This window comes from Hyla sarda, unplaced genomic scaffold, assembly GCF_029499605.1.
Source record: "Hyla sarda isolate aHylSar1 unplaced genomic scaffold, aHylSar1.hap1 scaffold_1202, whole genome shotgun sequence".
Taxonomy (NCBI): domain Eukaryota; kingdom Metazoa; phylum Chordata; class Amphibia; order Anura; family Hylidae; genus Hyla; species Hyla sarda.
In genome coordinates, this window is record NW_026607825.1 from 38,921 (window position 1) to 61,532 (window position 22,612).

A 22,612-nucleotide genomic window follows, 5' to 3' on the forward strand; every position below is an offset into this window, starting at 1 on the left:
ACCTCTCCAGTCATCACCAGACCCCTCCAGTGGTGTTACTGTATAATGTATATAGAGGATGTGCATAAGTTACAAGATGACTTGGATAGACTAAGTGTCTGGGCATCCACTTGGCAAATGAGGTTCAATGTGGATAAATGTAAAGTTATGCATCTGGGTACTAATAACCTGCAGCATCGTATGTCTTAGGGGGGATTAAACTATCAGAGTCACTGGTAGAGAAGGATCTGGGTGACTTGTAGATCACAGACTACAGAATAGCACAATGTCAGGCTGCTGCTTCCAAAGCCGGCAGGATATTGTCATGTATAAAAAGAGGCATGGACTCAAGGGACAGGGACATAATACTCGCCCTTTATAAAGCATTGGTACGGCCTCACCTGGAATATGCTGTTCAGTTTTGGGCACCTGTTCATAAAAGGGACACTGCAGAGTTGGAAAGGGTTCAGAGACGTGCGACTAAACTAATATGGGGCATGGAACATCTTAGCTATGAGGAGCGATTAAAGGAGTTACAATTGTTTAGTCTTGAGAAGAGACGTTTAAGGGGGGATATGATAAACGTATATAAGTATATTAATGGCCCATACAAAAAATATGGAGAAAAACTGTTCCAGGTTAAACCCCCCCAAAGGACGAGGAGGCACTCCCTCCGTCTGGAGAAGAAAAGGTTTAGTCTCAAGGGGCGACTGTGAATTTATGGAACGGTCTACCTCAGGAACTGGTCACAGCAGGAACAATTAACAGCTTTAAAGCAGGATTAGATACATTCCTGGAACAAAATAACATTAATGCTTATGAAGAAATATAAAACTACATGCCTTCCCCTTATCCCCTTACATCCTTCCCTTCAATCCCCTGGTTGGACTTGATGGACGTATGTCTTTTTTCAACCATACTAACTATGTAACTATGTAACTATGTAATGTCCCAGCATTCCCAGCAGTGTCACCTCTCTATTCCTCACCAGACCCCGCCATTACTGTATAATGTCCCAGCATTCCCAGCAGTGTCACCTCTCCAGTCATCACCAGACTCCTCCATTACTGTATAATGTCCCAGCAGTGTCACCTCTCCAGTCATCACCAGACCCCTCCATTACTGTATAAGGTCCCAGCAGTGTCACCTCTCCAGTCATCACCAGACCCCTCCATTACTGTATAATGTCCCAGCAGTGTCACCTCTCCAGTCATCACAGACCCCTCCATTACTGTATAATGTCCCAGCAGTGTCACCTCTCCAGTCATTACCAGACCCCTCCATTACTGTATAATGTCCCAGCATTCCCAGCAGTGTCACCTCTCCAGTCATCACCAGACCCCTCCATTACTGTATAATGTCCCAGCAGTGTCACCTCTCCAGTCATCACCAGACCCCTCCATTACTGTATAAGGTCCCAGCAGTGTCACCTCTCCACTCATCACCAGACCCCTCCATTACTGTATAATGTCCCAGCAGGGTCACCTCTCCAGTCATCACCAGACCCCTCCATTACTGTATAATGTCCCAGCATTCCCAGCAGTGTCACCTCTCCAGTCATCACCAGACCCCTCCATTACTGTATAATGTCCCAGCAGTGTCACCTCTCCAGTCATCACCAGACCCCTTCATTACTGTATAATGTCCCAGCAGTGTCACCTCTCCAGTCATCACCAGACCCCTCCATTACTGTATAATGTCCCAGCAGTGTCACCTCTCCAGTCATCACCAGACCCCTCCATTACTGTATAATATCCCAGCAGGGTCACCTCTCCAATCATCACCAGACCCCTCCATTACTGTATAATGTCCCAGCAGTGTCACCTCTCCAGTCATCACCAGACCCGTCCATTACTGTATAATGTCCCAGCATTCCCAGCAGTGTCACCTCTCCAGTCATCACCAGACCCCTCCATTACTGTATAATGTCCCAGCAGTGTCACCTCTCCGGTCATCACCAGACCCCTCCATTACTGTATAATGTCCCAGCATTCCCAGCAGTGTCACCTCTCCAGTCATCACCAGACCCCTCCATTACTGTATAATGTCCCAGCAGTGTCACCTCTCCAGTCATCACCAGACCCCTCCATTACTGTATAATGTCCCAGCATTCCCAGCAGTGTCACCTCTCTAGTCATCACCAGACCCCTCCATTACTGTATAATGTCCCAGCAGTGTCACCTCTCCAGTCATCACCAGACCCCTCCATTACTGTATAATGTCCCAGCAGTGTCACCTCTCCAGTCATCACCAGACCCCCCCATTACTGTATAATGTCCTAGCATTCCCAGCAGTGTCACCTCTCCAGTCATCACCAGACCCCTCCATTACTGTATAATGTCCCAGCAGTGTCACCTCTCCATTCATCACCAGACCCCTCCATTACTGTATAAGGTCCCAGCAGTGTCACCTCTCCAGTCATCACCAGACCCCTCCATTACTGTATAATGTCCCAGCATTCCCAGCAGTGTCACCTCTCCAGTCATCACCAGACCCCTCCATTACTGTATAATGTCCCAGCAGTGTCACCTCTCCAGTCATCACCAGACCCCTCCATTACTGTATAATGTCCCAGCATTCCCAGCAGTGTCACCTCTCCAGTCATCACCAGACCCCTCCATTACTGTATAATGTCCCAGCAGTGTCACCTCTCCAGTCATCACCAGACCCCTCCATTACTGTATAATGTCCCAGCAGTGTCACCTCTCCAGTCATCACCAGACCCCTCCATTACTGTATAATGTCCCAGCAGTGTCACCTCTCCAGTCATCACCAGACCCCTCCATTACTGTATAATGTCCCAGCAGTGTCACCTCTCCAGTCATCACCAGACTCCTCCATTACTGTATAATGTCCCAGCAGTGTCACCTCTCCAGTCATCACCAGACCCCTCCATTACTGTATAATGTCCCAGCAGTGTCACCTCTCCAGTCATCACCAGACCCGTCCATTACTGTATAATGTCCCAGCATTCCCTGCAGTGTCACCTCTCCAGTCATCACCAGACCCCTCCATTACTGTATAATGTCCCAGCAGTGTCACCTCTCCAGTCATCACCAGACCCCCTCCATTACTGTATAATGTCCCCACAGTGTCACCTCTCCAGTCATCACCAGACCCCTCCATTACTGTATAATGTCCCAGCAGGGTCACCTCTCCAGTCATCACCAGACCCCTCCATTACTGTATAATGTCCCAGCATTCCCAGCAGTGTCACCTCTCCAGTCATCACCAGACGCCTCCATTACTGTATAATGTCCCAGCAGTGTCACCTCTCCAGTCATCACCAGACCCCTCCATTACTGTATAATGTCCCAGCAGTGTCACCTCTCCAGTCATCACCAGACCCCTCCATTACTGTATAATGTCCCAGCAGTGTCACCTCTCCAGTCATCACCAGACCCCTCCATTACTGTATAATGTCCCAGCAGTGTCACCTCTCCAGTCATCACCAGACCCCTCCATTACTGTATAATGTCCCAGCAGTGTCACCTCTCCAGTCATCACCAGACCCCTCCATTACTGTATAATGTCCCAGCAGTGTCACCTCTCCAGTCATCACCAGACCCCTCCATTACTGTATAATGTCCCAGCAGTGTCACCTCTCCAGTCATCACCAGACCCCTCCATTACTGTATAATGTCCCAGCAGTGTCACCTCTCCAGTCATCACCAGACCCCTCCATTACTGTATAATGTCCCAGCAGTGTCACCTCTCCAGTCATCACCAGACCCCTCCATTACTGTATAATGTCCCAGCAGTGTCACCTCTCCAGTCATCACCAGACCCCTCCATTACTGTATAATGTCCCAGCAGTGTCACCTCTCCAGTCATCACCAGACCCCTCCATTACTGTATAATGTCCCAGCAGTGTCACCTCTCCAGTCATCACCAGACCCCTCCATTACTGCATAATGTCCCAGCATTCCCAGCAGTGTCACCTCTCCAGTCATCACCAGACCCCTCCATTACTGTATAAGGTCCCAGCAGTGTCACCTCTCCACTCATCACCAGACCCCTCCATTACTGTATAATGTCCCAGCAGGGTCACCTCTCCAGTCATCACCAGACCCCTCCATTACTATATAATGTCCCAGCAGTGTCACCTCTCCAGTCATCACCAGACCCCTCCATTACTGTATAATGTCCCAGCAGTGTCACCTCTCCAGTCATCACCAGACCCCTCCATTACTGTATAATGTCCCAGCAGTGTCACCTCTCCAGTCATCACCAGACCCCTCCATTACTGTATAATGTCCCAGCAGTGTCACCTCTCCAGTCATCACCAGACCCCTCCATTACTGTATAACGTCCCAGCAGTGTCACCTCTCCAGTCATCACCAGACCCCTCCATTACTGTATAACGTCCCAGCAGTGTCACCTCTCCAGTCATCACCAGACCCCTCCATTACTGTATAATGTCCCAGCAGTGTCACCTCTCCAGTCATCACCAGACCCCTCCATTACTGTATAATGTCCCAGCATTCCCAGCAGTGTCACCTCTCCAGTCATCACCAGACCCCTCCATTACTGTATAATGTCCCAGCAGTGTCACCTCTCCGGTCATCACCAGACCCCTCCATTACTGTATAATGTCCCAGCATTCCCAGCAGTGTCACCTCTCCAGTCATCACCAGACCCCTCCATTACTGTATAATGTCCCAGCAGTGTCACCTCTCCAGTCATCACCAGACCCCTCCATTACTGTATAATGTCCCAGCATTCCCAGCAGTGTCACCTCTCTAGTCATCACCAGACCCCTCCATTACTGTATAATGTCCCAGCAGTGTCACCTCTCCAGTCATCACCAGACCCCTCCATTACTGTATAATGTCCCAGCAGTGTCACCTCTCCAGTCATCACCAGACCCCTCCATTACTGTATAATGTCCCAGCAGTGTCACCTCTCCAGTCATCACCAGACCCCTCCATTACTGTATAATGTCCCAGCAGGGTCACCTCTCCAGTCATCACCAGACCCCTCCATTACTGTATAATGTCCCAGCATTCCAAGCAGTGTCACCTCTCCAGTCATCACCAGACCCCTCCATTACTGTATAATGTCCCAGCAGTGTCACCTCTCCAGTCATCACCAGACCCCTCCATTACTGTATAATGTCCCAGCAGTGTCACCTCTCCAGTCATCACCAGACCCCTCCATTACTGTATAATGTCCCAGCAGTGTCACCTCTCCAGTCATCACCAGACCCCTCCATTACTGTATAATGTCCCAGCAGTGTGACCTCTCCAGTCATCACCAGACCCCTCCATTACTGTATAATGTCCCAGCAGTGTCACCTCTCCAGTCATCACCAGACCCCCCCATTACTGTATAATGTCCCAGCATTCCCAGCAGTGTCACCTCTCCATTCATCACCAGACCCCTCCATTACTGTATAAGGTCCCAGCAGTGTCACCTCTCCAGTCATCACCAGACCCCTCCATTACTGTATAATGTCCCAGCATTCCCAGCAGTGTCACCTCTCCAGTCATCACCAGACCCCTCCATTACTGTATAATGTCCCAGCAGTGTCACCTCTCCAGTCATCACCAGACCCCTCCATTACTGTATAATGTCCCAGCATTCCCAGCAGTGTCACCTCTCCAGTCATCACCAGACCCCTCCATTAATGTATAATGTCCCAGCAGTGTCACCTCTCCAGTCATCACCAGACCCCTCCATTACTGTATAATGTCCCAGCAGTGTCACCTCTCCAGTCATCACCAGACCCCTCCATTACTGTATAATGTCCCAGCAGTGTCACCTCTCCAGTCATCACCAGACCCCTCCATTACTGTATAATGTCCCAGCAGTGTCACCTCTCCAGTCATCACCAGACCCCTCCATTACTGTATAATGTCCCAGCAGTGTCACCTCTCCAGTCATCACCAGACCCCTCCATTACTGTATAATGTCCCAGCATTCCCTGCAGTGTCACCTCTCCAGTCATCACCAGACCCCTCCATTACTGTATAATGTCCCAGCAGTGTCACCTCTCCAGTCATCACCAGACCCCTCCATTACTGTATAATGTCCCAGCAGTGTCACCTCTCCAGTCATCACCAGACTCCTCCATTACTGTATAATGTCCCAGCAGTGTCACCTCTCCAGTCATCACCAGACCCCTCCATTACTGTATAATGTCCCAGCAGTGTCACCTCTCCAGTCATCACCAGACCCCTCCATTACTGTATAATGTCCCAGCATTCCCTGCAGTGTCACCTCTCCAGTCATCACCAGACCCCTCCATTACTGTATAATGTCCCAGCAGTGTCACCTCTCCAGTCATCACCAGACCCCCTCCATTACTGTATAATGTCCCAGCATTCCCAGCAGTGTCACCTCTCCAGTCATCACCAGACCCCTCCATTACTGTATAATGTCCCAGCAGTGTCACCTCTCCAGTCATCACCAGACCCCTCCATTACTGTATAATGTCCCAGCAGTGTCACCTCTCCAGTCATCACCAGACCCCTCCATTACTGTATAATGTCCCAGCAGTGTCACCTCTCCAGTCATCACCAGACCCCTCCATTACTGTATAAGGTCCCAGCAGTGTCACCTCTCCACTCATCACCAGACCCCTCCATTACTGTATAATGTCCCAGCAGGGTCACCTCTCCAGTCATCACCAGACCCCTCCATTACTGTATAATGTCCCAGCAGTGTCACCTCTCCAGTCATCACCAGACCCCTCCATTACTGTATAATGTCCCAGCAGTGTCACCTCTCCAGTCATCACCAGACCCCTCCATTACTGTATAATGTCCCAGCAGTGTCACCTCTCCAGTCATCACCAGACCCCTCCATTACTATATAATGTCCCAGCAGTGTCACCTCTCCAGTCATCACCAGACCCCTCCATTACTGTATAATGTCCCAGCAGTGTCACCTCTCCAGTCATCACCAGACCCCTCCATTACTGTATAATGTCCCAGCATTCCCAGCAGGGTCCCCTCTCCAGTCATCACCAGACCCCTCCATTACTGTATAATGTCCCAGCATTCCCAGCAGGGTCACCTCTCCAGTCATCACCAGACCCCTCCATTACTGTATAATGTCCCAGCATTCCCAGCAGTGTCACCTCCCCAGTCATCACCAGACTCCTCCATTACTGTATAATGTCCCAGCATTCCCAGCAGTGTCACCTCTCCAGTCATCACCAGACCCCTCCATTACTGTATAATGTCCCAGCAGTGTCACCTCTCCAGTCATCACTAGACCCCTCCATTACTGTATAATGTCCCAGCAGTGTCACCTCTCCAGTCATCACCAGACCCCTCCATTACTGTATAATGTCCCAGCAGTGTCACCTCTCCAGTCATCACCAGACCCCTCCATTACTGTATAATGTCCCAGCATTCCCAGCAGTGTCACCTCTCCAGTCATCACCAGACCCCTCCATTACTGTATAATGTCCCAGCAGTGTCACCTCTCCAGTCATCACCAGACCCCTCCATTACTGTATAATGTCCCAGCAGTGTCACCTCTCCAGTCATCACCAGACCCCTCCATTACTGTATAATGTCCCAGCAGTGTCACCTCTCCAGTCATCACCAGACCCCTCCATTACTGTATAACGTCCCAGCAGTGTCACCTCTCCAGTCATCACCAGACCCCTCCATTACTGTATAATGTCCCAGAAGTGTCACCTCTCCAGTCATCACCAGACCCCTCCATTACTGTATAATGTCCCAGCATTCTCAGCAGTGTCACCTCTCCAGTCATCACTAGACCCCTCCATTACTGTATAATGTCCCAGCAGGGACACCTCTCCAGTCATCACCAGACCCCTCCATTACTGTATAATGTCCCAGCAGTGTCACCTCTCCAGTCATCACCAGACCCCTCCATTACTGTATAATGTCCCAGCAGTGTCACCTCTCCAGTCATCACCAGATCCCTCCATTACTGTATAATGTCCCAGCAGTGTCACCTCTCCAGTCATCACCAGACCCCTCCATTACTGTATAATGTCCCAGCAGTGTCACCTCTCCAGTCATCACCAGACCCCTCCATTACTGTATAATGTCCCAGCATTCCCAGCAGTGTCACCTCTCCAGTCATCACCAGACCCCTCCTTTACTGTATAATGTCCCAGCATTCCCAGCAGTGTCACCTCTCCAGTCATCACCAGACCCCTCCATTACTGTATAACGTCCCAGCAGTGTCACCTCTCCAGTCATCACCAGACCCCTCCATTACTGTATAATGTCCCAGCAGTGTCACCTCTCCAGTCATCACCAGACCCCTCCATTACTGTATAATGTCCCAGCAGTGTCACCTCTCCAGTCATCACCAGACCCCTCCATTACTATATAATGTCCCAGCAGTGTCACCTCTTCAGTCATCACAAGACCCCTCCATTACTGTATAATGTCCCAGCAGGGTCACCTCTCCAGTCAGCAGCTCCATCATCTTGTTGATAAGTTCTAGGATCTTCTGTTCATCCATTTCCTCATGTATCAGGGAGTGAGGTGGGGGCCCCGGGATTGGGCTCAAGGTTCTTCCCCATCCTTCACACACAGGGGCCCCACAGCGCCCACTAGAGGACTTCTTCACTACTGTGTAATCCTGTGTATGGAGATACACATTAATATCACTACATATATTCCCAGAATCCCTCACCTCTCCAGTCATATCCATCTGTTATTACATAGATAAGAATGAGGTCATGTGACATCACTCCCAGAATCCCTCACCTCTCCAGTCATATCCATCTGTTATACATAGATAAGAATGAGGTCATGTGACATCACTCCCAGAATCCCTCACCTCTCCAGTCATATCCATCTGTTATTCCATAGATAAGAATGAGGTCATGTGACATCACTCCCAGAATCCCTCACCTCTCCAGTCATATCCATCTGTTATTACATAGATAAGAATGAGGTCATGTGACATCACTCCCAGAATCCCTCACCTCTCCAGTCATATCCATCTGTTATTCCATAGATAAGAATGAGGTCATGTGACATCACTCCCAGAATCCCTCACCTCTCCAGTCATATCCATCTGTTATTACATAGATAAGAATGAGGTCATGTGACATCACTCCCAGAATCCCTCACCTCTCCAGTCATATCCATCTGTTATTACATAGATAAGAATGAGGTCATGTGACATCACTCCCAGAATCCCTCACCTCTCCAGTCATATCCATCTGTTATTACATAGATAAGAATGAGGTCATGTGACATCACTCCCATAATCCCTCACCTCTCCAGTCATATCCATCTGTGATTACATAGATAAGAATGAGGTCATGTGACATCACTCCCAGAATCCCTCACCTCTCCATTCATATCCATCTGTTATTACATAGATAAGAATGAGGTCATGTGACATCACTCCCAGAATCCCTCACCTCTCCAGTCATATCCATCTGTTATTACATAGATAAGAGTGAGGTCATGTGACATCACTCCCAGAATCCCTCACCTCTCCAGTCATATCCATCTGTTATTATATAGATAAGAATGAGGTCATGTGACATCACTCCCAGAATCCCTCACCTCTCCAGTCATATCCATCTGTTATTATATAGATAAGAATGAGGTCATGTGACATCACTCCCAGAATCCCTCACCTCTTCAGTCTTATCCATCTGTTATTACATAGATAAGAATGAGGTCATGTGACATCACTCCCAGAATCCCTCACCTCTCCAGTCATATCCATCTGTTATTCCATAGATAAGAATGAGGTCGTGTGACATCACTCCCAGAATCCCTCACCTCTCCAGTCATATCCATCTGTTATTACATAGATAAGAATGAGGTCATGTGACATCACTCCCAGAATCCCTCACCTCTCCAGTCATATCCATCTGTTATTACATAGATAAGAATGAGGTCATGTGACATCACTCCCAGAATCCCTCACCTCTCCAGTCATATCATCTGTCATTACATAGATAAGAATGAGGTCATGTGACATCACTCCCAGAATCCCTCACCTCTCCAGTAAGCAGGAAGAGTATCTGTAGGGTGAGGTTTATGATCCTGTCGGCCATCTTGTTCCTGTCTCTCTCCATGGTTGATGGGTCATCCAGGAGAATTCTCTTATATAGAAGATATCAGCAGAGGATCCTGGATTGGAGAAACCTGAAGGGAAGAAGAGGAGACGATGATAAACCGCACCAGATTCTATGGAGAAATAAAATCCATTTCCTGGAGATAATCTGAGGAAACATCTGAGGAGACATTATAGGAGTTTTCAGATTCCTCTATAAAACAAAATCCATTGTCCGAGGGCTGTAAAATAAGAGACTAGAGCGCACTCCCCTCTCCCGTCCAGTGGTGGCGCTCTGGTCCTCCAGGTCTTCTGAGGTCGCTCTCCCTGCTCTGCTGAAGACGTTGTGAATCCATTTCTCCTAATCTCTGAGGCTGCGGTGTATTCAGAACGTCTTCATCAGAGCAGGGAGAAGAATAGAGGGATTCAATATGACATTGTCCAATGAAGAATAGTGAAATGTGTCCACTAGGGGGCACAATATACATCACAATTACATCAGGATTTTATGTGAATTGTGATATGTCCCCCCGGAAGAACCTGCTATTACCTGCAGCAGAGGCCAAGCATCATATACCGTTACACACGCAGGGTCTGGGCCACCACCGGAGTCAGTGTTTCCCAAGCAGGGTGCCTCCAGCTGTTACAGCATTTGGCTGTCAGGGCATGCTGGGAGTTGTAGTTTCACAACAGCTGGAGGCACGCTGGATTGGAAACACTGTCTATAGTAATAATAGGGGCGCAGGAGAAACTTAAAAAACCTGATGCTTACATAGTCCTGTATGGAAGAAGTGGCTGATACCCGGAGAAAAGAGACTGACCAGGTGACAGGATGGGCGGGTAAGTGACCTGATACCTTCACCATCCAGACATCCCCTGGGGGCAGTATAGGCAGGAAATCAGGAAACAACCGCTGGTCAGCACGGTGCTCCCTAGAGAAACAACCGCACAGCGCCATGTCTAAGCCACGCCCACCTACATTATTTTATTACAAAAATGGGATATAAACTTATTAGGGGAGGGGCTTCTATTACAAACCCTGAATAACGCTCTGCCATAGTGATCAGTGTTATCGGTGCTCGGCTTATACAGGCTGTGGAGGTGTCTGTATACTTAGAGCCCCGATCTGAGCACAGAGCACGGTAAGGGGCCCTCCGGCCGTCATCTCAGCTGATCTAGACTCCGCCCCCAACAACTGCATTTTACTCATTTTAGATCCTGCAATCGACTTTGATCATGGAATCTAAAGGGTTAATGGAGATGAGCGTCATTAGTGGTGAGTCCCGGCTGCTTATAGCTCCTGAGCTCACCTCAAAGTCCCATATGGGGCACAGAATGTAAATATACATCGTGTCCTTAAGGGTTAATAATAAACATCCCCAATAATCCTGATCTGATGGTGACCGCACACACATACCTGTATCTGTAGAGGAGCCGTGTGCTTACAGGACCTGCGATGATGTCACCGTCATGTGATCAGTCACATGGAGGAGGAGGAGTCACATGATCAGGGGCTGCTGCTCTGAGAGATCTCCACACACAACACAACTGCAGTGACTGCCCCACCAGGACCTGCTCTGTATCTGCTACATGCTGGAGGTGTAGGACCTGTGATGATGTCACAATCATGTGACCAGTACATTTTGGGGTAAAGCATAGCAGTAAAGATATCACTGTGGCTGAAGGACCTGTGGGGAGGATCATGTGACAGGAGTGGGCGGAGGTCAGCTGTGCAGGATAGACGGGATGGTGAGTTAAGGACCTGTGAGAATGGTCATGTGACAGCAGAGTCCCGATTGATCACATGACTGTGACATCATCGCAGGTCCTGTAAGTACACGGCTCCTGTACAGCTCTGCAGGTGGAGGTATGTGTGAGGTCACATGTTGCTGTTAGATGTTTTTTTGTACTATTAACCTCTTCAGAACCCAGCAGTTTTGCGTTTTAACCCCTTAAGGACACAGTGATTTCTCTTTTTAATGTTTTCCTCCTCGCCTTCTAATAGCCATAATGATTGTGATTTCCTCTTTACAAACCCATATGAGGCTTCTTGTTCTTGTTGTTGTTTTTTTTCACCACCGGTTTGTACTTTGTAATGACATCACTCATTTTACTGCAAAATCTACAACAAAAATTTTTATTTGTGGGGTGAAATCTGGGATCTTCTGTTTGGACGCAGTGCACATTACGGTAATAATTCTCTTTATTCTGTAGGTCCAAACGATTACAATGATAAATGATTTATATAGGTTTTATTTTAACACTATTAAAATATAAAACAATTCTGACTTTTTGTACAATAATGAGTCTGTATCAGATCGTCCTACCTTGGCCCCTATAATTCTCTTATTATTCCGTATACCGGGATGTATGAAAGTCATTTTTTGCGCCGTGATCTGTAATTTTTATCGGAAACACTTTAGTTTTGATGAGACTTTTTGATCACTTTTTAAGAATTTTTTTCTGGACCATGAAGTTGTATTTTTTTACGCGTACGCCATTGACCGTGCGGTTACACATATGTTTAGGTTTATTTTTGTTTACATTATTTCATTTAAGAGAAACAAATTGGTAAATGGGGAAGATTCAATTGTTTATTAGGGGAGGGGCTTATTCACATTAAGTTAATGTTCTTTTTACCTTATTCCCAGTTTTTTAGTCCCTGTATTAGACTATTACATGGAATCTATAGATTACATACACTGATCAATGCTGTGATGCTGAGGCTGCCTGCAGGATTGGAGCGTCGTTCAGACAGCGTGGAGCGAGGTTAGGGACCTCCACCCGTTCTCTCAGCTGACCGGGACCCCGCTATTTCACTGTGGGTGTCCTTATCAGCTGCTATCAGCATTGGTGATGTCCGGCATTAGCAATGAGTCCCAGATGCTGATAGCAGGTAGGACCTAGGGGCTATTGGCAGCGGCCTCCCTCCCATCCAAATCTTATCACTTTAATGACAGGAGTCCCTGCACTGAAAGGGGTTTCCTGCACAAGAGCAGAAGATATGCCAGATTTGATGCGTCTTCTGCTCCGGAGCTGGGCCCATGGCTATACATTATATACCTCCTGCCCAGTCAGCCATGAAGGAGTTAAATGGTGGTGATGCATTGCCACTTAACTTTTTTGGGGCCATACACTATACAGATAGCTGCTTATTGTCCCTTCTCCTCGCTGGGAAAAGAACAACCAGTCTAGCTAGGGTTAAGTGGCGCACAGCACTGCCAATTCTATCCTTAGGGGCCAGACAGTAAGCAGCCATCTATATAGTCCCGGGGGAGGGGAGCAGTGATACTATGAAATATCACTTAACTCCTTACACTCCATGGGACGGGCGCTTTGGGTATAATGACCTGAACTGACAGCTGGATCATCAGACTTGCGGTCAGTTGGGGACATGTGACCATAATATAGAGGATCTGCCCCGACAAGTATTCACCTCATCATCCGAGAGCAAGAAGATAAATCATGTGCAGGAATATCCCCTCAAATGTCTCCATATAACATCCTGGAATTGTATAGAATTAAATGTTTATTCACAATACAGGTTCCTATAAGGTGTCAGGACGTGGCGGTCTATTTCTCCATGGAGGAGTGGGAGTATGTAGAAGGACACAAGGATCAGTACAAGGATCAGGTCATATGGAGGATCAGCAGCCCCTCACATCACCAGGTAATAGACATGACTATATACACACGTCCTCTCATTATTTGTATGTAAAGAATGAATTCAGTCTCTGTATGTGTTCCCTACAGTCAGATCCAGTAATCGAACAGCACCAGAGAGGTGTCCCCGTCCTCTTGATGAACAGAATATGGAGGACATTACTACAGGGAAAAATCTCATCTATATTAATGCTACAGACATAAAGGAAGAAGAAGAGACGGATGTGAGCGGTGATGAGCAGTATAAGGAGGATATTCCTACAGAGAAAGATCTGATCTATATTAATGCTACAGACATAAAGGAAGAACAAGAGACATATGTAAGCAGTGATGAGCAGTATAAGGAGAACATTCCTACAGGGAAAGATCTTATCTATATTTATGCTACAGACATAAAGAAAGAAGAAGAAACAGATGTGAGCGGTGATGAGCAGTATAAGGAGGACATTCCTACAGGGAAACATCTGAGCTCTATTAATGCTACAGACCTAAAGGAAGAAGAAGAGACAGATGTAAGCAGTGATGAACAGTATAAGGAGGGCATTTCAACAGGGAGAGATCTGCTCTATATTAATGCGACAGACCTAAAGAAAGAAGAAGAGACAGATGTGAGCAGTGATGAGCAGTATCAGGAGGGCATTTCTACAGGTGAGTAGTAACCACTAAATACAGAGAAGAGTCACAGATTCTACTCAGTCACCGACTGCAGTAATTACAGAAAAAAATAATGTTCATATATGTTGCTCACTAGGTCTATTTGTCTTCTGTATTTGGCTCACAAATCCCTTTGTTCTGCTGTTCACCTTTTCTGGCATCCACTGTTCAGGAAAGGGAGTGTCTGAGGCAAGCACTGAGCCCGCCCTCACTCACCATTCATTCGACTTCCTCCCTGGGTCTGCTGTGCCGGATCTCTTTATCCAATCACTGCAGGCTATTCTGTAACCCCCTCCTCTCTGCTTTCATGCTGCAGTCTGATAGGACAGGAGTGAGCACAGGGGAGTACTAGTCCTGCCAGGTCTGTGCTTCAGCTGGGACAAAGATGATTCTACAACCGGACAGGATTATGTTTTATATGCAAAATGAACCCCACCTCGAGGATCCTGCCCTACTGGGTACACAATGAAAAATTATTGGAAATAGTTTATTTGAAAAAATGTGGAAATATTTATTAAAATACAATTATAAATGTAAAAGAAAGAAAAACCCCATATACATAAAACATAATGATCAGAGAAATACTCGTTATATGTTGTAATTCTCTGCCATTGGGCCCTAATGGTAAAAGATAGAGAGATATAGCAGTGCCAATTGTTTAGGAGTGCGGACATTTAAACATCTGGCACTGCTATATCTCTCTATCTTTTACCATTAGGGCCCAATGGCAGAGAATTACAACATATAACTAGTATTTCTCTGATCATTATGTTTTATGTATATGGGGTTTTTCTTTGTTTTAAATTTATAATTGTATTTTAATAAATATTTCCACATTTTTTCAAATAAACTATTTCCAATAATTTTTCATTGTGTACCCAGTAGGGCAGGATCCTCGAGGAGGGGTTAATTTTACATATATTTTTTATATTTTTGATCTGTGGGGATCAATCTTTTAGCCACATTAAACCTCGGACGCTTGGTTGTGAGCTGCACACATCCCTTTACTTGTGTAGGATTATGTTTTAGATCTGTGGTCTCAAAGTGTGGCCCTTACTGATACTGAGCATGTGTTTTGTCTTTAACCCCTCAAGGACCAGGCCAATTTTATTTTTGCGTTTTCGTTTTTTCCTCCTCGCCTTCAAAAATCCAGAACTCTTTTACATTTACATTCATAGACCCATATGAGGCTTGTTTTTTGCGGGACCAATTGTACTTTGTCATGAACCCTCATTTTACCATAAAATGTACGGCGAACCCAAATTATTATTTTTTTTGTGAGAAAATTTTAATGAAAACCACAATTTTGCTGATTTGGAGGGTTTTGTTTTCTCCCTGTACACTTTACGGTAAAAATGACATTTTTCTTTATTCTGTTGGTCAATTCGATTAAAATTACACCTACGATTACACACTTTTCTATTATTGTACTGCTTTTAAAAAATCTCAAACTTATATATTTTTTACTAAATCAGTCGCCCTATTTTGACCACCTATAACTTTTCCATTTTTCCGTATACGGGGCGGTATGAGGGCTCATTCTTTGCACCATGACCTGTAGGTTTTTTTTTGTTCCACTTTTGTGTATATGTGACTTTTAAGTCGCTTTTTTATAAAAAAAAAAATTGTGAATGTGATGTGACCAAAAAGCAGCAATTTTTTGTACTTTTTTTTTGTACTTTTTTCAGTTTACGCTGTTCACCCCACCGGATCATTAACTTTACATTTTGATAGATCGGACATTTATGCAGAGAGCAATACCAAATATGTTTCATAATTATTAACTTTTTATGCTTTTTTGAGTAAAATAAGGGAAAATAGTGATTACAATTTTTATTAGGGTGGATTTTTCAATTAGTTTTTTAACTTTTAACTTTTATTTTTAACTCCTTATGTCCCCATAGGGGACTATCTATAGCAATCATTAGATTGCCAATGCTGTTCAGTGCTATACATGATCAGTATTATCAGCGATCTTCTGCTCTGGTCTGCTGGAAGGCAGATCAGTGCATAAGACCCCGGGAGAGCGGTGGAGGCAGGTGAGGGGACCTCCGTGCTGGCGACAATCAGATCAGCGATTACAAGCGCCGCGCTGCCACAGGTGCCGTGATCTGTATTGATCAAGGTATCTGAGGGGTTAATGGTGGACGAAGTACTGCCGCACCAGGTCGTACATTAACGTCCATTGTCATTAAGGGGTTAAATTCCTTGTTTGCGCTGTTGTTTTTCTTGTCCCTGTTGTCTCCATCTTATATAGTCAGCAGGATTTCCATGTAGACGACTAGAGGAATAATTTGGGATATTTCCCAGCACTTCTGTATTGCTGGGGGCTCTGAACCGCCTCGGCTGTCGTCTGATTTGTGCCCTATGGATTGTTCATTGCTGCTGGATGGGAGTGTGATGGGGTCCAGGAGTGGGGTGTATGTGACCTGAAGACCCTATATTATGTCTACATTAACTATTTATTATCCGGAGGACGGGGAGAAGGTTCCATGATGTCACATGCTGCACTTATAATGTTCTACTAAAAAGACTATAAATATGGGCACAATTATTAATAAAATCTGTGTTATTCTCTGCAGATTCTTGTAGCAGGAGATCAGAGGAGAATCTTATATCTTCAGATTATAAAGCAGATGATGATATCACACAAGATACATATGAAGAACATTCCATTATCCCAGATACACCCTCAGCCCTTCACAGCCAAGATCTGTCATCTTATCCTTATATACAGGTCCTGTCTTCTCAGTCATCACAGAAAGGTCACAGAAGGGGTGTTGGACATCAACGAGCTCATACAGGAAAGAAACCATATTCATGCTCAGAATGTGGGAAATGTTTTACTAAGAAATCATATCTTGTTCAACATCAAAGAACTCACACAGGGGAGAAGCCATTTTCATGTTCAGAATGTGGGAAATGTTTTACTGACAAATCATATCTTGTTCAACATCAAAGAACTCACACAGGGGAGAAGCCATTTTCATGTCCAGAATGTGGGAAATGTTTTCCTTTTAAATCAGGTCTTGTTGTACATCAAAAAACTCACACAGGAGAGAAGCCATTTTCATGTCCAGAATGTGGGAAATGTTTTCCTTTTAAATCAAATCTAATGCAACATCAAAGAACTCACACAGGAGAGAAGCCATTTTCATGTGCAGAATGTGGGAAATGTTTTTCTGATCAATCAAGTCTTATTCAACATCAAAGAACTCACACAGGAGAGAAGCCATTTTCATGTGCAGAATGTGGGAAATGTTTTACTTATAAATCAAGTCTTGTTAATCATCAAAGAACTCACACAGGAGAGAAGAAGTTTTCATGTTCAGAATGTGGGAAACGTTTTGCTCAGAAATCAGATCTTATTAGACATCAAAGAACTCACACAGGGGAGAAGCCATTTTCATGTGCAGAATGTGGGAAATGTTTTACTGATAAATCAACTCTTATTCAACATGAAAGAACTCACACAGGGGAGAAGCCATTTTCATGTGCAGAATGTGGGAAATGTTTTACTGATAAATCAAGTCTTATTCAACATCAAAGAACTCACACAGGGGAGAAGCCATTTTCATGTGCAGAATGTGGGAAATGTTATACTGTGAAATCAAATCTTGTTCAACATCAAATAACTCACACAGGGGAGAAGCCATTTTCATGTTCTAAATGTGGGAAATGTTTTACTCAGCAATCAGATCTTGTTAAACATAAAAGAACTCACACATCTATATATTAACCATGTACTTAGGATAGTTGACACTAATACATACTCATATATATATATATATATATATATATATATACACAATATATGCTTCATCTCCAAACTTGTTATCAATTTTGAAGAAGTTCTCTATATTATATTATTTATTATCCTTTATATTCATCTCCGCACACTGGACTTATAATAAATGTAATATTGTCCCTGACGTTGTATATAGGGAATGTAACACGTCAGTGTTGTCCCCGCCCCCTTCTCATTATGATTATAGAGACTTTAATTCAAGGCATCAGACAGGATCCGCGCGTCTCCCTTGAAGATCGTCTGTTCTGAACATAAGACGCTGCAGATACTTTTATTTATCACAAACCCTAGACCAGCGTTTCCCGTCTTGACGTCTATTTTCGATCTCCGATCATAAAATCCATTTTTCTATATGAGAAGTCGTCAATATGTCAGCGTCCCCCGGGTTCAGTAAACATGGGTGTAATTCTTTTCCTTTTCTTTGTCCTCCCCGGGGTATAAAATCCCTAGAGATCTGATCACATCTGGTACAAGATCTCTTTACTTCACACTTTGCGCCATTATTACACGGATTGAAGACCCAGTTACACGCTCGTAAATTCCCATATATGTCGTGGATTGGAAGGAAAAAGGTTCTTAAATCTTATATTTACCAATAATATTTTATATTTTTACAGTCCGTCCCTATCATAGTACGGAATTGTTATTTTTCTTCTATCCGATGGTTATTTAGTAATTTTGTTATGATTCAGAAGAGACCACGTGTCCCGTATAGACGCTCACCCTGAAGACATTAGACGGCGGTTTTGTGTTTCCGGATTTACACACTTATTATAAAGCTTTTCCTTCGTCTGGATTATTAGAGCTCGTTCGCTCTTCTTTTTCTCCTCCTCCCCTTTATATTCCTCCTCATGTGGATATGGAATTCTCCTCAGTCCCTCCTTCTATAGGGCCCATTTTGTGGCCCCCGCACTCCTCCTTGGCCTCTCTAGTTCTTTCCTCTTTTATATATAACTTTGTCGGTATTACGAGACTGCTCTACGACTGATTCTGATTTCCCTTCTCCCCTAACCCCACTTTCTTTACTCCCTATGGTTATTACTAAACACATTTTCCCTCTTCCCCTTTGTGGGAACGTTTACATTCTTTTACGTTACGAGATTTATTTTCTTCTACTAAGACTTTGGCCATAGAGGAATCTCAGGCTTTCTGGGGTTTTATAAGTAAATTTATCTTTACTCTCCAATGTTTTAAGCGTTATACTAACATACGTCCCCGAAATTGGTTAGAGAGATTGTATTTATTTCCTAAATAATAATAATATCTAAGCTTTATTCTTATCTGATTTCTTCTGCTCCTAATAGTAACCAAAATGCATCTTATATGAGAAGAGGAGCTGAATATCCAACTCTCTGAAGAACAGTGCGGATTTATCTCTAGCGCTCACGTGGCTCCTCCCCCTGTATTCGTATACAGGAGAGTTCATATAAGTTATATTGTCGGGGGTTGGGACTCCTCCTCTCCTTTTGTCACATGGTATTCCAGAATCTTCTCAGTGCGATGTCACAGGGGGAGGGGGGATGGGGCGTGTCTGTGAAGTCATGATCACGGCCTCCAGTTCCAAGATTTCTGGACAAAATGTACAGAACACTGGAGTACCCCTTTAATCTCACACCTACTATTGGTGACTAGACGTCTTATTCCGATATACTAGAGATCTTCTACCCCCTCCAGTCATTTCCCAGCGGTGCAAAAAAAAGTTCCCAGTTATTCAAAATTGAGAAACCTGTTTCATGGCAAAATGTCTTGAACAATTCCTTGGAGACTTGTTCTCTTTAGATTACTTTTAGAACCTTTTCATTAACACCTTAAGGACCAAGGGTGTACCTGTGTACCTATGACCCCGTGTCATAGCCGGGTGGTCCTGTGGCTAATGCCGGACATAACCGACCGTGGTTATGCCCGGCATTAACCCCTTAGATGCGGCGATCAACTAAACCGTTCCTGGCAGCTCCTGAGAGGGATGGGAGAGGGTGCCTACCTGCCTCCATCTTTGTCCGATCAGCAAAGCATTGAACAGTATATGCAATCAGTAGATTGTATGTACAGTAATAGTCGCCTATGGGGACTAAATAATGGTGCAAAAATAGTTTAAAAAGATTACAAAGTTGATAAGTGATTTAACCCCTTAAGGACGCAGCCCTTTTTCACCTTAAGGTCTGAGCCCTTTTTTGCAATTCTGACCACCGTCACTTTACACATTAATAACTCTAAAACGCTTTTACCGAATATTGTGATTCTGAGAGAGTTTTTTCGTGACATATTCTACTTTATTTTGGTGGTAAATTTTCGTCGTTACTTGCATCCTTTTTTGGTGAAAAATCCCCAAATTTCATGAAAATTTAGCATTTTTCTAACTTTGAAACTCTCTGCTTGTAAGGAAAATGGATATTCCAAATAAATTTTATTTTTATTCACAAAGACAATATGTCTACTTTATGTTGGCATCATAAAATGGACATATTTTTACTTTTTGAAAAAATTAGAGGGCTTCAAAGTAGAGCAGCAATTTTCAAAAATGTCATGAAAATTGCAAAATCTGAAGGTACAGATGTTACAGAACTACAACTCCCAGCATGCCTAACAGTGGTCTCCAAACTGTGACCCTCCAGATGTTGCAAAACTACAACTCCCAGCATGCCCAGACAGCCTTTGGCTGTCTGGGCATGCTGGGAGTTGCAGTTTGGCACCCACTAGGAAGGGCAGCAGTAAATATCGCTTACAGCCCCCTTCCTTCCTAAACCCCCACACACACACGTTGTTTCCCTACCTGAGCCGTGATCTCCGCTGATGTCTCTGATGATCACATCTGGTCCTCAGGTAAAGGCCTCTATATTCTCCCCCAGTTCTGCCCGATATCCAGGGGTGGGCAGAATGAGGGGTTGCCATGGCAACCCACTGTCCTGCGCTGCCATTGGTCAGAATCAGTTCCGATCAGACCAGATCAGCCCGGAATAGCAGAAAATTGAATGTCTGAATTGACATGCGATTTTCTGCGATCGCCGACATGGGGGGGTCTCAGGACCCCCCTCGGCGATGTGCCGGGATGCCTGCTGAATGATTCTAGCAAGCATCCCGGTCCGGTCCCCAACCGGCTAGCGGCGGGGACCGTAATTCCCATGGGCGTATGCATACTCCCTACGTCCTTAAGGACTCGGGATGCAGGGCGTATGCATACGCCCCACGTCCTGAAGAGGTTAACCCCTTCCCTAATAAAAGTTGGAATCACCCCCCTTTTCCCATAAAAAAAAATCTAAACATAAATAAATATGTGGTATTGCTGCATGCGTAAATGTCTGAACTATAAAAAATATCATGTTAATTAAACCACGCGGTCAATGGTGTATAAAAAAAAAAAATCCAAAGTCCAGAATTGTGTATTTTTGGTCATTTTGTATACCCTAAAATGTATAAAACAGCGATCAAAAAGTCCCATCAAAAATGGTGGCACAAAAAACAAGCCCTCATATGAGTCTATAGGTGCAAAATTGAAAGCGTTATGATTTTTAGAAGGTAAGAAGTGCAAAAATGAAAAATGGCCTGGTCCTTAAGGGGTTAAATCATTTATTATTATAAATAAGTTTTATGCTAGATGTCGGGTTGATCTATTTCTATCTTTCTTTTTTTTCTAAAGATTTTTTGTTTGCAATTTATGTATTATTGGGGCAATATGAATATTATTGTGGTGAAACGATGATTTGATACTTTTTTTTATCTTTTGTTAACAATAAAAGAGACATTGGGGAAAAAAAATAAAGTTTTTCTTTTATAACGTAGTCACCGATCCAGCGATGTCATCTCTATAATTTTACATGGGAGGAAAAGAGTCTCATATATGGCTACAAGGTAACAGGACACGAGCAGATTAGACATATAAAATCACTTCTATCTTCTAGGACATTCTGATCCTATAGGTGTTAGATTAGTGGGGTCTCCTACTCTACACAGGGTCCTTCCTTAGGTTATAGAGGGAAGAACAAGTTGTATTCGGATGAAGTGCGGAGAAGAATTAACCAGGTGGCTCTATGGTTGGTTCCCAGATCTCTGAGGGGCTGAAGCCAGCTGTGCGCTCTCCGGTCAAGGAAAGGACTTGTTAGACGTCATTTAAAGGGGTACTCCGCCCCTAGACATCTTATCTTCTATCCAAAGGATCGGGGATAAGATGATTGATCGCGGGGATCCTGCAGCTGTGATCTCCGTGATTTCTGAGCAACACCTGACATTAGTTTTGAACACTGGGTGTGGGCGGCAGGGGTCGTGATGTCATGTATGGGAGGGAGGTGTGGCGGCCGTACTCCCATAGACTTGCATTGAGGGGTCATGAGGTGACTACACAACCCCCGCCACCCGCTCCAAGCAGTTGGAACAAAATCTTCTGAATGCTGGGGCAGCGGAGTACCTCTTTAAAGCTCATGGCGCCTGAACAACATGGCTGGATAAGACATATTCTCTCACATTTCCATCCATAGGTCATGTTCTCGATTAAAGGGGTAC

The 22,612-nt window shown here is 44.8% G+C and overlaps 2 protein-coding genes across 3 annotated transcripts in view; one reads left to right on the forward strand and one right to left on the reverse strand.

The window, feature by feature from the left end:
• LOC130303245 (oocyte zinc finger protein XlCOF7.1-like) overlaps window positions 1-22,612 on the reverse strand; it is a gene marked incomplete at its 5' end in the record, with an annotated part of 65,692 nt that overhangs the window by 10,906 nt on the left and 32,174 nt on the right. The window contains one exon of the mRNA XM_056551768.1: window positions 8,374-8,475. Coding sequence (XP_056407743.1) covers window positions 8,374-8,475 — 102 coding nt within the window. The remainder of the gene's footprint in view (window positions 1-8,373; window positions 8,476-22,612) is intronic.
• Window positions 11,702-18,338, forward strand: LOC130303244 (oocyte zinc finger protein XlCOF22-like). Of its 2 annotated transcripts, XM_056551767.1 has the most exons (4): window positions 11,702-11,860; window positions 13,538-13,663; window positions 13,747-14,304; window positions 16,893-18,338. In XM_056551767.1, exons 2-4 carry the CDS (start codon window positions 13,633-13,635, stop codon window positions 18,047-18,049), a joined length of 1,746 nt encoding a protein of 581 aa, XP_056407742.1. In that variant the 5' UTR covers window positions 11,702-11,860; window positions 13,538-13,632; the 3' UTR covers window positions 18,050-18,338. The 2 variants fall into 2 exon arrangements, with proteins under 2 accessions (XP_056407742.1, XP_056407741.1); XM_056551766.1 differs by lacking the exon at window positions 11,702-11,860 and having other exon boundaries at window positions 13,186-13,663.